Genomic DNA, 17,292 nt, shown 5'->3' on the forward strand with positions numbered 1-17,292 from the left:
GTATTTTGTAATAATTTATTCTGCTTCATCATATGGGTAGTGTTCCACTGAGTCAATAACGTTTGGGAGAGAAATTTATTGATGAGATTCCAGACCGTCCATATGAGGGCCCTTCTATCTTTCCCTTAATATGACTCTTCTGCTATTCTAGATTGTACATAAGAGTTTTCAAACTGGACTTTGATGTGCTTTGCTTTTTTTGCGAGAAATATGAGCATCTTAGAGAGCGATACCTAAGGTCAGTTCTGAAGCAGCAAGGGTTTATTCAATGCAGACAGCTCTTTATTACCTGGAGTCACTCCCACGTGCAGAGGCTTGCTGCGCTATAGGCAGTTTCTTAAATTCTTAAAAGCAGCTGCGTGTCATTGCAAAAGTATGTCGTTTTGAGATTATCTGTATTATTCATATCTTTTGTGTATCTTTTGGGGTTTTTAATTGAACATAAATTTACAGATATTCTTATGTGTAGAGGTCTAATGTATTTGTAACTGTATGGATTGTCTAGTGCCTTTTAATCTGTCTGTTTTATTTATTGTGCTTTTATGGCAATTGTTATTAGCCCAATAAAGCTTGTTTGATTTGATTTGATTTAGTGGTGTTAGCAATTACTCTGCCATCAGGAAGACCGCCTTCCATTGCCTTGGTCATAGGCTAGGAAATATAGAAGTAGGCAAACACCTTCATTCATTACCAAACTTCCTGCAAAAGTCAACCTGTATCCCAGGCCATCAGATCATGGAAGGGCATGCACTATTTGTATTTATTTGTTCCTAACAAACTGCAAATTAAATTTTCTCTAGCTGCATTGCTGGTCAGAGTAGTGGGATGAGGGCATCTCAAATTAAGAGGCATGTTAAAGGAGAACAGTGTATGCAGTGCTGGACATTCAGACATAGTCAATTCTTATGTTCTGGGGCTAAACAGAGAAGCACAGATCAGGCCTGAGAAATAGCTAGTGGTAGTGGTAAAAAGATGATAATTGACCTTACAAACGCATCTTATTTCAATTGGATTAGCTTCAGTCATGGTTTGCGGGTGTAACGGGGGCGGGGCGGCGCGCAGGAGGGGTAGAGCACGGGGGAGGAGGGATTAATAAAATATACACTAAAAAAATAACACTTACCCCCTCCCTCGCGCCGCTCCTCTCCCTCAACGCCACCACAGGCACAGGCTCCCAGCCTGCCCTGCGCCAATCCTGACGCTGCTCGAAGCAGCGTCAGGATTGGTGCAGGGCAGGCTGGGAATCTATGCAAGCTCTAGGCAGCCTATTGCGCATGTGTGTTTGGCCGGCCCAAGACGGCCGGCCAAACACACATGTGCTCTGATGGGAGTGCTCTGTGCACTCCCCTCACTGCTCGTGACCCCAATGCCCTGCCCCTTTTGCTAGGAAAAGATAATAAACATGGTTTATTATCCTTTTCTTGGGAAAGGAATTGCAGCAGTTGTTGCTGGCGGGGGCGATGCTCCTCCGCCCTAGCGGCAGAGCCGCCACTGATTAGCTTTTATTTTGTGCAGCCTTTATACAGAGCTATCACACGAGCACAATTATGTTAAGGATATTTACATTTCAAATGTGCAGGACCAGGGATGGCGTTAGCACTGATGTACCCCTGCTTAATGTCCCCTTTCTCCATGGATTCCTTCACTTCAAGACTCCAAAAGTGCCCCTCATTTCTCCATAGCCCCTCTCACATGCACTTCCTTGTTTTATTTCAGTACTCATGTCAGAGTAGGGTGACAGAGCACTTTACAGACACATCACAAACATGTTATACAGAGACAATGATCATACGTGTGTAAATCAGTTTATAAGAAATGTTTCATAAGACAATGATGTTTACAAGGTGTGTAGGCGGTATCTTTAAAGAGTGTTTGTTCTGGAGAAGCACAAACCCAAGGTTTAAAACGTACCACAGTGGTTGCAGTTGCCTTTACTGATAAGAATGCATCTCTACCTAAACTGACCCTATTTAGCAACATTAGGATACTGAATGCCTTGGGAGAAAAATAACCTAACCTATACCATGCAGATTGCAGGCTGCTCTTTGATGACAGTTCAGGGGTCACTTTTCTGTATTAGGATTGTAATTTATGAACTACAAGGAACAAAAGCTGTAACCCACTAAAAATCCAAGTAAAAATACAGTTCTGTGATCTGCATAGTACACGCTCTTTTGTAGCAGGCATATTAACCCCTTGTGCTACTTTATGAAAATCAAAACATTCTCTCTCCTACAGGAACATTAATCACCAAAGTTATCTTGACTTTTTTTATTGTTGCCTGAAAATTGCTGGACACACAAGGAGCTCAGCAGCAGGTGCTTTAAAACCTATAGGTTACTTTGAAACACCCCCGTCACCCTTTCCCCAACCCCAAAAGCTCAGCTCCTGTGCAGATATGAGCATCCCCTAAAACTGGCCGTGTGCAGGACATGAGCTGCGAATGAACCTTTTACATGCCTTCACTTTGAAGACATATCTGTCATGTGAGCTGCCCAAAGATAAAAAAATAATAACAATTTACCCCGAAGGCAATGTCTTCCGAACGACTGCTTGCACTTCTTGATCTTTCGGCGCTTCTTTTATAAACTTTTCCACACACAAATCGCTCTGAAAAAGTACAAGACACATTCTAGATCATACCAACTGTATATTGCTTGTTTTACAGGGAAATAACTGTTATTTACATTAAAAACACGATCTCGAAAAAGTAAACAAATGCTTTGTGATTGATATGTAAACTTCTTTAATCTAAATTTAAAGACTAATATTTTTTACAAACTTACATCATTAAATTCACATATGTGAACAAAAACGTTCTGAACTTAACATGCTATTAAAATCACACCTAACCAGTTTAAGCCAATATGATATGGTAGCTACAAATAAATGCAGAGCACCTTTCGATTGATTTTACCACGATGTCCTGCTAATAGCAAACGTTGAAGCTTTTGACAAATGTTTCTTTTAGACAGCACAGTACAGGGGATTTTTTTAAAATGTACTTCCTATCGTGGCAGTGACACATTTTGATTAACCATATTTGAGCTTTGCTATTCTGTATTCTTACCAGCCGCACCATTATTTTTAAGGTGGTTCCAAGGGCATTCATTAACTGTGAAAATAAGATAAGTGAATCTCTCCCTGACAAAACGGGCAAAACACATATATTGAAGAAATCAAAAGCTTTACCTCGAACATTTACAAAGAAGAGTGTTAGACTATTTGATCTAAATGCAGCAGAATAAGTTAACGCTAAAATATAAACTTAGACCTAAAGGAAAGCAAATCATTTAAAGTAGATTTTTAGTGGGGGCACATGAATATTACTGATTGCAAAAAAAAAAAAAAAAAAATTGTGATGTCATCTAACTTGACCTAAACCACCAACTTTTAGCTTTTTCGTGTGTTTCTGTTTATATGGAAAACGTCACCTTGCCCAAACTACACTGGTAATATGACGCCACGCCAGCCAACATGTACAAGCGGACACCATATTGTTTTGATATAATGTGCACTACATAAAAAGGCTTTGTTCATGACAATACAAAGCCCTGCTTATAAATGTGCTACTTTTAAAGTTGCCATTAAGAGAACTGTTAATTTGCCCTTTATGTAAATGGTTCCGCCCTGGGGCTGTGTATGACCTGCCAGGACCAGCACATGTACCATGCAATGTATTTAGAAAAACACACAGCATTATTATTCCAGACAACATAATGTATTGCAATCAATTATGGCTCAGATTTTTTTTTTTATTTGAGGGACAGCCAACTGGGGGGGAAATAGTAGCACACGTCATCCAATTCATTTAAAATCGGAAATGTATGTACAAATTATTTTCAAAATAGTATAAAAAGATTTTTTTCAATAAGCAATAAAAGGTACTTTATATTAAATTCATCATATTAGTCTGTATCTTTATCGCCATACATTTCTTTCATTGCATATCAGAAATCCAGAGGCCTACCAGATTCTGGAGTCAATACCCTCACAATCTTTATTGACCAAAGTATCAGATCTTCCTATTTCTGTCAACCATAAGGGCGTGCTTGGTTCGCCACTCCAGGCCACAGTCCAGACCTTAGTCTTCCCATTGTCAGGGACAACCCTAGGCCTGTCTACATACATTAGATTAGTGTGACACCAGGGCCAAAATAAAAGTCACAATACCAAATTCACATGCAATTATTCATCAAGGGCTGGAGAACACACCATGCAAGGGACATTCCTGCATACCTTCTGATTCAAGAGTGTCACATATGATTGTGAAACAAGTGAACGCATGTTGCGTATCCTAGTTTGTAACCTTATTTCTCTTTTTTACCTTAGAAGCGGGGCAATCACAGTCAGAAGAGTAAGCAATGGCAGGAGAAGAGACTAAAAAAGAATGTGCAACTTCAGACTTGGGCACAGAGATAAATGTCGTAGCGATACCTGAGGAGCAAACTGTGATTGCGAACAGTGAAGCATAACAGGACAACAAAGTAAATGACCCTCAAATTGTTTTGTTTCACTTTCTTCTATAGAAGAACTACCAAGCACTACCATGTCTAATAAAAGTTACTTTATTACTGAAAATGAGGCATCTAACTAATGATTTTGGGCATGTGACTGGGGTACTGACAGAAAATGGGTACTTTACATACCTCTATTATTGAAGCCTACTGAAGCACAGGCTTTTGGGGAATTTTAGAAGTAATGGGTTCTGTTTAATATAAGGCAGCAACATCAAAACACAAGGGGGTTCTTGTGGGAGTTCACAAACCAACTAGCTATGTACGGCCCCCTTTCAATAATACTAATAACAGATATTTAGCTGTGCCTCTCACCCATACCTGGCCCTCATCTTTAAAACAAAACACTTGAGCTCCTCTCCATTGGTTCTGGTGTGAGGAGAGATCCCAGTGATGAAGCACACCACTTTCGGGTGGATGAGGGCTATTGTCCTCAAAAAAACATTTTTTCACACACAGAGACCCCTCTCTATTTCTATGACAAAACATATGTTTTTGTGATTATAACGTGTCTTTCTCAAAAATCTAAAGTTCACTTTTCAGCTTGTTGAATCAATACCAAACAGAAAGGTAACTGGCTGACAACTGATGCCAAAATTTGTGAAGGGCATAGGGGGTGATTCTGACCCCGGCGACCAGGGTCGGCAGGAGCACCGCCAACAGGCTGGCGGTGCCCCGCAGGGCATTCTGACCGCGGCGGTTTGGCCGCGGTCAGAAGAGGAAAACCGGCGGTCTCCCGCCGGTTTTCCGCTGCCCTCATGAATCCTCCATGGCGGCGCAGCTTGCTGCGCCGCCATGGGGATTCAGACACCCCATACCGCCATCCTGTTCCTGGCGGTTCGCCCGCCAGGAACAGGATGGCGGTATGGGGTGTCGTGGGGCCCCTGGGGGCCCCTGCAGTGCCCATGGCATGGGCACTGCAGGGGCCCCCGTAAGAGGGCCCCACAAAGAATTTCAGTGTCTGCTTTGCAGACACTGGTATTCGCGGCGGGTGCAACTGCACCCGTCGCACCTTCCCACTCCGCCGGCTCCATTCGGAGCCGGCTTCCTCATGGGAAGGGGGTTTCCCGCTGGGCTGGCGGGCGGCCTTCTGGCGGTCGCCCGCCAGCCCAGCGGGAAACACAGAATAACCGCAGCGGTCCTCCGCCGCCCGCCAGAGTTAGAATGACCCCCATAATGTCTAAACAAGACATTGTTCATGAAATTAGGACAGGTTTCTGTGGGATTGTTGCTGGGAAACACAACTTCCTGTACTATCATCATCATCACCATATCCATACCAGTCATATTAGCTGGTAGATGCATGCTCTCTCGGTCTCCACAATGCTGAACATTTCCACATTACGGGGCTCTTGTGGCATAGTAAATCTGGAGTATTGCAAGGCAGCACAAGTCACTGCCTTGGATTACTCTGCGCTTGGAAGACATTCCATGGGTGGAGCCTGGGTGTCCCCATGCATCCACCCACGGTTCTTGGTGCAGTCTCAGATTTACTAACACCAGTAACCTTACGAATGTGTCAAAATGCTATGCCTTCATAGGTGAGGTGTAACAAAGAGAAATATGTTTATTTCTCCCCGTTTTTCCCTCTTTCCGCATCTGCTGCATCCTGCAGAACACACAGACAGAGAAAAATGCCTCAAAGGATTGAATGTATGCAGGAAGGTGCCCATTGCTGCACAAAAACAATCCTGCCTGTAACGCTTGCACCCTAGCACTATAGTGCAAGGGTGCCTGCATCGGTGCTTGGCTGCCACAAGTGCTCCAGAGCAGAGAGAGAGGAGGAATGCGACTTATAAAAGTAAATATGGTACGTCCCTGCCCTCTCCATTTGATGCATCGCAATAAGTTGTCTTGCTGCGTTGCCCCAAATATTAGTAAATCTGCCCCCCCCAGTATCCAGTTTAATTCATGTTCCAGTGCTGTCATCACATGAGAAATGCTGGAGCTTCCCAAAATGTAGGAGCCATGGGCTAAGGCAGGATAGCTGAATAATAATAGATTTTCATTAGGCCTGACATTTAGAAAATACAACTTTGCCCCTTTGTGGAAAACCTACTCTTGATTTGACTTACATTTATAAAGTGCAACAACTATGCATAGGCATCAACGCACTATAGTCACAGCAGTCAGATACAGGCTGATGGCAAATCATCTACATATGATAGTAGGAACTGCCTCAATAGTGTACAACCACATCTTAAGTGCCTTTCTAAAAGGCAAACGTCCATTTATCGTGGTCAAAAAATGGGGGACGGAATTCCAGAGTCTGGCAGAGACAATTGAAAAGGCTCTGCCCCATCTCTTTTTCCGAACTTTAGGCAAGATACCCAGAGGGCGATAAATGGAATCGTGATTTCTGCCTAGAGTGTACCAGTGAAACATCTCCCTGGTTCCAGTTGGACTTTCTTGGTGAAGAACCTTGTGTGCAATACAGGTAGCTTTAAACTTAATCTGCTTACTAAAAGGGAGTCACTGCAGCTCAAGCAGTCCTGCAGCAGCAGAAAGGCACTTCAGAATGTCAAGAATGTCCCTAGCAAGAGCGTTTTGAGCTACCTGCAATTTTGCCTGAGTCCCGATACTAGAATCCAGATATAGGACATAGGAATAATCCATTCTGAACATGACCAGTGCCAGAGCCACCCACCTTTGTGCTGAGAGAAGGATATAGGGAAACATTTTCTTTAGTTTCCTTATAAATCAGAAACATGTCGCTACTGTACAACTGGCCTGTCCATTAAGCAAAAGTTTGCTGTCAAGGATCACCCCAAGATTCTTGGCCTTTTCAGCAGGAACAGAGAGAGTACCTAAAGTGCCCGGCCATCAGCTGTCGTTCCAAATCGAGGAATGGACCCCAAAGAGCAACACCTTGGTCTTTTCCCCATTGAGTTTGAGAACATTTCTTCCCATCCAATCTGCACTGCATGCATGCAGCAAGAGAAGTTATCTGTTGTAGCTGCCACGTTCTTAGGGATTGACACAAGGATCTGTGTGTCATCAGCATATGATATTGCGTGTAGTCCAAAAGAACAAATAAGGATTGCAAGTGTAGAAACATGCAGACTAAACAGCATCGGCTCAAAGAAGAGCCCTGCGGTACTCCACATGGCAAAGAAAAGGCATCTGAGTAATACTGCTTCAGCATCACTCTCTGAGAGTGATCCTTAATGAAGGAGGACAATAAAACCAAAGCCCGATCTGTAATACCCAATTTTTGTAGGCGTTGCGTTCAACCAGTAGAAAAGGGAAGATTATGTTGAAGGCTGCAGACAAATTTAACAGAATTAGCGCTGCACCTTGCCCTTCATCCTCCAACCGCCTAATATGGTCCATAGCTGCAACCAGTGTGGTTTTGGTTTCATGATGTTTCTGGAAACCAAACTGAGATATGTCCAACCGTACTTGATTTTCAACAAACTCCATTAAATGGCCATTGAGATGTTTCTCAAGAATTTTGGCAGGAAAGAGGAGTAGTAAGGTCGGACGGTACTTTTTAGGATCTTTATCATCAAGATTGGGTGTTTTTAGAAGAGGTCTGATCACTGCCTCCTTCCGTAGCCACGTAAAGTAACCAGAAACAATAGCTTTATTTATTAAGGACGCAAGAGGACGCAACAGAGGCTAGGCTTTTTGAGGGCTGGATGCAAACATGCATCCAATCTAAGCAGCCATGTTATGGAAAGATTCCATTGCATAAAACACTGTCTTTACAAGGGTCGTTTGTCCCTTCGTCTACAGAAGATTAATGCCTGCGGTTGGTTCATCTGTGCACTCCTTTCATCGAGAAGGGAATGCAGTTGCAGTATAGAATGCTATTTTCTATTTCTCAACCACAGAGAAAGTCCAATTGAAGGCACGATTCCGGCTTCAGCCACACAACGACAATAAAGAGATTAAAATATATATATGCAGAGTCTAAAAAGAGCAACCAGGGCACTCCATGATTAATTATTTTGTAACGGATACTTTAATCCTTAGCGTTGCAGTATGTGAACAAAAATACAGAGATGTACAAAGTCCATGTAAGCAATTGAATATACGTGAGATCGGTGATAGCCAACACGTGTTTCGTCCTCACGGACTTCTTCAAGGCTGTAAACAAAGACAGATTGGAACTCTTTTACAGAGAGAATGCTCCACTACCAGCCGGTAGGTACATATACAAAGCGTTCATTTATGCATATTTTAACATGCAACGTGGGCCAGAGAAGAGATACCCATAAATGTTCCAAGGTGTAGTTCAGAGTAGAAACACTGTATAGGATGTGCACAAGAGGAAAAAGGGTGGGAGACGGTCGTAGACAGTATTGAATGGGAGAGTGACTAGCCACCACAAGTGAATAAATTGTGATAAAAAGTGTGCTGATGTATATAAAACAGGGATTGCAGAAAGTGCCCAACAATGTGCATAAACTATAGAAAAATGGAAAACGAGAATGCCCGTGGATATCTTAAAATACCTTAATGGTTCTATAAATTCAGGAAATGCAAAGTTCCAATATGTAGTGAAAGTAAAGCCATATCTGTAAGGGGAGTCCAAGAAAAAAGAGAAGCACTTATAATACAAATGCTAAATCTACTGGTACTGCGCTGGTGCTAAAGTGGAAAAGACGGAAAAAGAAGACCTACCCTGAAAATTGTGATTTATGTGTCCGGATAAGGGAGGGTCCTTTGTGATATCAGGGACTGATAGTACTCATCAGGGCATAAGACTACCCCAAGGGGTGAATCCGTAGTTTGGGATACACACTCCGTCTGAGGTCTCAGTAGACCATGTCTGTGAAATAGAGCAGAGATCTAGGAAAACAAATGTGCCGACATGAGAGACACAAAAGAACCACATTTACAGTTGACTAAGGGAAATACCTAAAAATTAAAATCCATGGGACGCGGTCATACCATGAATTAGGTCGTAGATGCCAAATACAATGAGTAAAAACTAGGTACCCGATTAGACTAACTCGGGACCTCAGACTATTTTCTCTTGGTCACTCCTTATTCAACCCCTTACACCGAGGTCCTTAACGCTGGAACATACTCGTAACGATAGTATCGATTTCTTTCTTCTGTGTACACCTTCCTGTGGTCCCGAGTTAGTCTAATCGGGTACCTAGTTTTTACTCATTGTATTTGGCATCTACGACCTAATTCATGGTATGACCGCGTCCCATGGATTTTAATTTTTAGGTATTTCCCTTAGTCAACTGTAAATGTGGTTCTTTTGTGTCTCTCATGTCGGCACATTTCTTTTCCTAGATCTCTGCTCTATTTCGCAGACATGGTCTACTGAGACCTCAGACGGAGTGTGTATCCCAAACTACGGATTCACCCCTTGGGGTAGTCTTATGCCCTGTTGAGTACTATCGGTCCCTGATATCACGAAGGACCCTCCCTTATCCGGACACATAAATCACAATTTTCCGGGTAGGTCTTCTTTTTCCGTCTTTTCCACTTTAGCACCAGCGCAGTACCAGTAGATTTAGCATTTGTATTACAAGTGCTTCTCTTTTTTCTTGGACTCCCCTTACAGATATGGCTTTACTTTCACTACATATTGGAACTTTGCATTTCCTGAATTTATAGAACCATTAAGGTATTTTAAGATATCCACGGGCATTCTCGTTTTCCATTTTTCTATAGTTTATGCACATTGTTGGGCACTTTCTGCAATCCCTGTTTTATATACATCAGCACACTTTTTATCACAATTTATTCACTTGTGGTGGCTAGTCACTCTCCCATTCAATACTGTCTACGACCGTCTCCCACCCTTTTTCCTCTTGTGCACATCCTATACAGTGTTTCTACTCTGAACTACACCTTGGAACATTTATGGGTATCTCTTCTCTGGCCCACGTTGCATGTTAAAATATGCATAAATGAACGCTTTGTATATGTACCTACCGGCTGGTAGTGGAGCATTCTCTCTGTAAAAGAGTTCCAATCTGTCTTTGTTTACAGCCTTGAAGAAGTCCGTGAGGACGAAACACGTGTTGGCTATCACCGATCTCACGTATATTCAATTGCTTACATGGACTTTGTACATCTCTGTATTTTTGTTCACATACTGCAACGCTAAGGATTAAAGTATCCGTTACAAAATAATTAATCATGGAGTGCCCTGGTTGCTCTTTTTAGACTCTGCATATTGTTCCATACAGCACTTAACGTAGTCGGTGCTCTGCTACCGCCTATGTGTCTGTGTATTTTCGAAACCCGTGGTGGTTGGGTTTCTGCACCAGGTTGGCACCCAATATATGTTTGTACTCTTGATACTATATTTCGGGACTTACTTTCTGCCAGATGTGCAATGATAAGCATTTAACCACTTTTTCTGAGGAATGTTGACTTATTGTAAAATATATATATATATATATATATATATATATATATACACACACACACACACACACAAAAAACATGTCATACCTATATTTATGAGGACCGGCCATTGACCGTAATGAAGTGTGTATTTACTATTCTAATTCCACATACATATAGTGGGAAAATTACATTTTAAGGCTTGTTTTTCATTACCGTTCCTGATTAACAACTCGTGTTTGTTTAGAGAGTGAAAAAATATATTATAATTATTTCCCAATTTTTCGAAATTTTTCTACATCTTAATATATCGCTACTTTCAGAGCTGACAAAAATTTACGATTTTACAAAAAATTTGTCACAAAACAACTTTACACTTTAACAAGTGAGATGCTTAACGATCTGAACACACTTTACCGAAATTCTTCCAAACACAGAAAGCTCAGCGTAATAAGAATGTGAAATTAAAACCTGTCTTCTTACCATTAGGGTTGCATGATTTCTGATCTGCTCCCAAGGTATAGCCTGAGGTGCAAGAACACTGAACTCGTTTTTCTTCCTTCGACTGTGAGCAAAACTGCTCACACTGACCATTGTTTACATTGCAGTACTCAAAGATCACTATAAGAAAAAATGTACATTAGGTTAACAAACAATAGTTGTGGATTAGCAACCAACAAACATAATGTACCAGCATTGTATACGTCCCACCAGCTTTGCAAGAGCCACAATAGTTCAACCTCTGATGAAGGCTACTTTACTCTATCATAGGTGCTCTTCTCCCCAGTCCTTAGAGTGTGAAGAAGGCCCACCCTCCCAAGACAGGAGGATGTTTTTGCAAGTCTGTAAATGAGCGTTCCGAGAAGTAATAGAATTAATGCACTTATGTAAAGATTATTACTAGGCCATCTTCCTCTACAAAACAGTACAGATCTCACCATAAATCACCTATTGCACCAGCGCCTCAGAAGACGAACACTTATCATTGCCCCTTTTTAATTTGTTTGGCTATATGTGGGACACAATTTGGCTTCCAATTAAAATGGATCAACACTAATTATATATGGCCTGTATAGTGAATTGATAGTAACACTGTTTGACGCTCTAGATATGCTTTGTATGTTATAAAAACCCTGTTTGAAAATTGTGTTTACTCTAAAGTATCTCCCACCCAACACACACCATAATATTATTAACACCTGAATGCTGTAAAATTTCAAAGCAGTGTATTTATTTTGATGTATCCGAAAGGCAATCATTGGGTGACACAAACCCTGAATCTTATGCCATATAGAGTGTGACTCACAGTGTGAACGCTACATGCAATCAATCAGATTTTCAGGAAGACCCATATAGACCCTATTTAAGTAAATTCTTCATGGCCAAAAGGAGTGCCATAACTTCTTGGAGTTTATGAGGGAAACAAGTTAGAGAAAAAATTATTCTGATTGTTGGCTGATAACAAAAAGGTGGCTTAGCACGTATTAGAGAACTGTGATTCTCTAGGTAGATCTAAGTCCAAGCTTCCTTAGGCCCTCCTTCTCAGTGCAAGAATAAGGGCCTAAGTTCATATCTGTCGGTCCTCAGACCGCTACACTCACGGTGGCTGTCTGACTGCTGTGGTTATGGCAGTCCGACTGCCACATTGCGAGGTTGGCGGGTAGCCAACCTACCGCCGTCTCCACCGGGATCGGAGATCGCGACAGGCTGACTTCAAGGCAGGTTGGAATCAGCTGCTGATTACAACCTAGTTTTCCACCAGCATTTTCATGGCGGCTGGAGAACGGGTGCAGGGGGCAGCAGGGGGGACCCTGCACTGCCTGTGGCATGGGCACTGCAGGGGTCCCCCTGCCCAACACCCTTGTAAAGCGCACTGTCTACTGTGCAGACAGTATGCTTTACGAGGGTGCTGGTTCCCCCTTTGGGCGGCAGCATTGCCACTGGCTCGATTACGAGCCGGTGACAATGCTTCTGCCACTTTCCCGCTGCGCTGGCCGGTGGAAACCTTGGTTTCCAGCAGTCAGCCCAACAGGAAAGTCTTAATGGGACTGCTGGTGAAGTCGCCAGCACAGTGGCAACCACTCTGTCTGGATTGGCAGGCGGAAACTCATAATCAAGCCCATAATGCTTGTTTCCACAGGTATCGAAGCTATAGGCGATGGGGTAATTATCACATCTTCACAGTTTTCCTTTGATAGATTGTGGTAGGTCAAGCCTGCAGAAATTTATCTAGGAAAAGTTCCGTAAAACAGTAAAAAATGCGGAATTTAATGTGTGAAATACTGATTCAGCGTGTTTTGCCTCATTTACAGGTTAAAAACGTAAAATAGGAGATATGTACCACAAGCGCTAAACAGCTTACTTCAGGTAGTAATAGTTACTGTATGGTAAATTCCTCACTCTATTCTGCCTAATTTGTAATGAGGGTGTTATTGAGTAATCTGAGTGGGAGATTCACCAAGAGAACAGCTGGGGTTCTGACCACCACAATATCACTTTTTAAATATTCATCTTTAAATTCCTATGCATAAAGAGATCGACAATTCTAGACATTGTTTGATCCCACCTACGATTCACACATATATTGGCATACTTTAGAGATACACAGGCACCTCCAGGGCAATCCCTCCTAGAAATCTATTCTTTAAATTATATATATAATTTCATAAATTACATAGGGCTGCACGTTCACACAACAAAGTAGCGGGAATAAGCATATAGCAAGACATGCAATACAACAAAGGAAAAGCAATATAGATATATATAACTGCATAATTATCACAATTACGAAAGAAAACATCCATAGTAGTTGGCAGCAGGGAAGGCAATATCCACGTTCTGTTCACAAAATCAATTATATATGATTAGAACTCCCGGTCCAATATAGCCCGGCCCAAATTTGACATGAGGGCGTAACAGATACTGAGCTTTGTTTGCACTCACTTCAAATACATTTCTGAAGTATAACGGAGTAGGAAATGTGCACTTCTGGAAATGTGCATTTGGGTATGTAGTCACGTTTTATTTTTCTCTTTTGCTCCACGTGCAAATTAAATTTCTGCAAGCACTTTGCCTAAAACGCACACATCTATGGGATTCTTGAGGATTTTACACACACAACTTGTACACATACTAAGGGGGTTTAGCCCCTTCGCTGCCAGGCCTTTTCCCCCTCAGATGCCAGGACTTTTTTTGGCTATTTGGGACACATAACTTTTTGTCCACATAAGCTACCCATGCCATATTTGCATCCTTTTTTTCCAACATCCGAGGGATTCTAGAGGTACCTAGAGTTTGTGGGTTCCCCTGGAGGAGACCAATAAATTAGCCAAAATACAGCTAAAATTTAGTTTTTTGAAAAAACAAATGGGAAAAAAAGGGCTGCAGAAGAAACAACGTGTTTTTTTCCCTGAAATTGGCATCAACAAAGGGTTTGCAGTGCTAAAATCACCATCTACACAGATTTCAGGGCCAGGCAGAGTTGAATCTGAAAACAACATTTTTCAACACAATTTTGGCATTTTACTGGGATATACCCCATTTTTACTATTTTTTGTGCTTTTAGCCTTCTTCCAGTTAGTGACAGAAATGGGTGTGGAACCAATGCCGGATCCTGGAAAGCTAAACATTTCTGAAAAGTAGAAAACAATCTGAATTCAGCAAGGGGTCATTTGTGTAGATCCTACAAGGGTTTTCTACAGAAAATACCAGCTGAAATAAAAAAATATTGAAATAGAGGTGAAAAAACATCAGTTTTTCTCCCCATTTTACTCTGTAACTTTTCCCTGCGATGTCAGATTTTCAAAAGCAATATACTGTTAAGTCTGCTGGACTCTTCTGGTTGCGGGGATATATAAGGCTTGTAGGTTCATCAAGAACCCTAGGTACCCAGTGCCAAACAATTAGCTGCACCTTGCAATGGGTTTTCATTGTATCCCGGGTATACAGCAACTAATTTGCTGAAATATAAAGAGTGAAAAATTGGTATCAAGGAAACCTTTGTATTTCCAAAATGGGCACAAGATAAGATTTTGAGAAGCAGAGGTTATTTTCACATCTCTGAATTCTGGGGTCCCCATACTGGCATGTGAATTATAGGGCATTTCTCAAATAGACGTGTGTTTTTACACACTGTCTTACATTTGGAAGGATAAACTGTAGAGAAAGACAAAGGGAAATAACACTTGTTCTGCCATTCTGTGTTCCCCCAAGTCTCCCGATAAAAATGGTACCTCACTTGTGTCGGTACGCCTAGTGCCCGTGACAGGAAACGCAACATGGACACATCACATTTTTACATTGAAATCTGATGGGATTTTTGCAAAGTGCTTAGTGTGGATTTTGGCCTCTAGCTCAGCCAGCACCTAGAGAAACCTACCCAACCCGTGCATTTTTCAAAACTAGACACCTAATGGAATCCAGGATGGGGTGACTGGTGAGGCTTTCACCTGGTTCTGTTACCCAGAATCCTTTGCAAACCTCAAAATTTGGCAAAAAATCCACTTTTTTCACAAATTTCGGTGACTGAAAGTTCTGGAATCTAAGACACGCCACACATTTCCTTCCACCCAGCCCCAAGTTGCGTGATAAAAATGGCATCTCACTTGTGTGGGTAGGCCTAGTGCCCACGGCAGGAAATGCCCCAAAACACAACATGGACACATCACATTTTCCCAAAGAAATTAGACCTGTTTTTTTGCAAAGTGCCTAGCTGTGGATTTTGGCCTCTAGCTCAGCAGGCACCTAGGGAAACCTACCAAACCTGTGAATTTTTTTAAACTAGACACCTAGGGGAATCAAAGATAGGGTGACTTGTGGGGTTCTCGCCAGGTACTGTTACTCAGAATCCTTTGCAAACCTCAAAATGTGGCATACAAAACACTTTTTCCCCACATTTCGGTGACAGAAAGTTCTGAAATCTGAGAGAAACCACAAATTTCCTTTCACCCAGCATTCCCCAAAGTCTTCCGATAAACATGGTACCTCACTTGTGTGGGTAGGCCTAGTGCCTGCAACATGAAATGCCCCAAAACACCATGTGGACACATTACATTTTCCCAAAGAAAATGAACCTGGTTTTTGTAAAGTGCCTAGCTGTGGATTTTGGGCTATAGCTCAGCTGGCACCTAAGAAAACCTAGCAAACATGGACATTTCTAAAAACTAGACACCTAGGGGAACCCAGGATGGGGTAATTTGTGGTGCTCTCACCAGGTTCTGTTACCCAGAATCCTTAGCAAACCTCAAAATGTGGCAAAAAAACACTTTTGCCTCACATTTCGGTGCTGCTAGGTTCTGTTATCTGAAAGGAGCCATAAACTTCCATCTACCAGCATTCCCCCAGGTCTCCCGATAAAAATGGTACCTCACTTGTGTGGGTAGGCCTAGTACCCGCAGCCGGAAATGCCCCAAAACACTATGTTGACACATCAAAATTATCGAAAAACAAACCTACCCGTTTTTGCGGGTGGGGGGCACCTGCGTTTTTGGTCCTGTTCTCAGCAGCCATCTAGGGAAACCTACCAAACCCAAACATTTCTGAAAACTAGACACCCGAGGGAGTGCAGGGTGGTGTGACTTGCGTGGATTCCCAAGTGTTTTCTTTCCAGAATCCTCGACAAACCTCAAATTTAGCTACAAAAAATCTAATTCTACCCACATTTCTGTGTGGGATCATCACACTGGGAAAAAATTTCCTTCCACCCAATGTTCCCCTCAGTCTCCTGGTAAAAATGATACCTCACTTGTATTAGTGGGTCAAGTGCCTGTGACAGGGAAGAGCCAAAAATATGTTGAAAATGAGGGGGAACCAAATCTGGTCCAAAAGGGTAGTTGGAAAAAAACTTTTTAGGCTGAAAAGTGGGGCAGAATTTTTATCGGTATAAATGCAACAATGCTGGGTGGGAGGAATTGTGTGAATTCCTGCAGATTCCGGAAGGTTCCATCACAAAAATTTGGGAAAAATTAATGATTTCAAGCACAGTTGAAGGTTTGCAGGGCATTGTGGGTAAGAAAATGGTGCAGGATGCATGTGAAGCATCCTGAGCTCACCTAGATATTTCGTTTTCAGATGTGTCTAGGTCTCATAGATTTTTTTACATAGCAGCGTCCTAAAGTCCAAAAAGTGCAGCCCTTACCATTCCAAGTGGGACAATTTTGAGAGTTAGACAAGCTCTCATGGCCCAAATGTAAAACCAAAACCCAAAATAATCAAATGTCCTCTTGCTTGCCATGGGATAAGATGCTTTAGTGTGTGGGGGAGAGCTAAAAGATTGTTACTCCCTTCAATGAGGTGGGGGCATAACCATGCCCATATTGGTTGGTAGCCACCACCTCACTATTTTTTAATTCCCTGGCATCTAGTAGGCTATCTGCCCCCCAGGCGAGTGGATTTGGGGTAATTGCCCCATCTGCCCACCGGTGAACAGAACAACTTTGTCCCCATTTATTTGGGG

At 42.1% G+C, this 17,292-nt stretch overlaps 1 protein-coding gene across 2 annotated transcripts in view; it reads right to left on the minus strand.

Annotated features, from left to right (window-relative positions):
- Nucleotides 1–17,292, minus strand: part of LOC138250265 (coagulation factor X-like) — a 431,870-nt gene that overhangs the window by 134,256 nt on the left and 280,322 nt on the right. For both annotated transcript variants that reach the window (XM_069204952.1, XM_069204953.1), the window contains 2 exons: nt 11,322–11,459; nt 2,525–2,610 (listed from right to left, as the gene is read on the minus strand). In XM_069204952.1, coding sequence (XP_069061053.1) covers nt 2,525–2,610; nt 11,322–11,459 — 224 coding nt within the window. The remainder of the gene's footprint in view (nt 1–2,524; nt 2,611–11,321; nt 11,460–17,292) is intronic.

Source organism: Pleurodeles waltl, chromosome 8, assembly GCF_031143425.1.
Source record: "Pleurodeles waltl isolate 20211129_DDA chromosome 8, aPleWal1.hap1.20221129, whole genome shotgun sequence".
NCBI lineage: Eukaryota > Metazoa > Chordata > Amphibia > Caudata > Salamandridae > Pleurodeles > Pleurodeles waltl.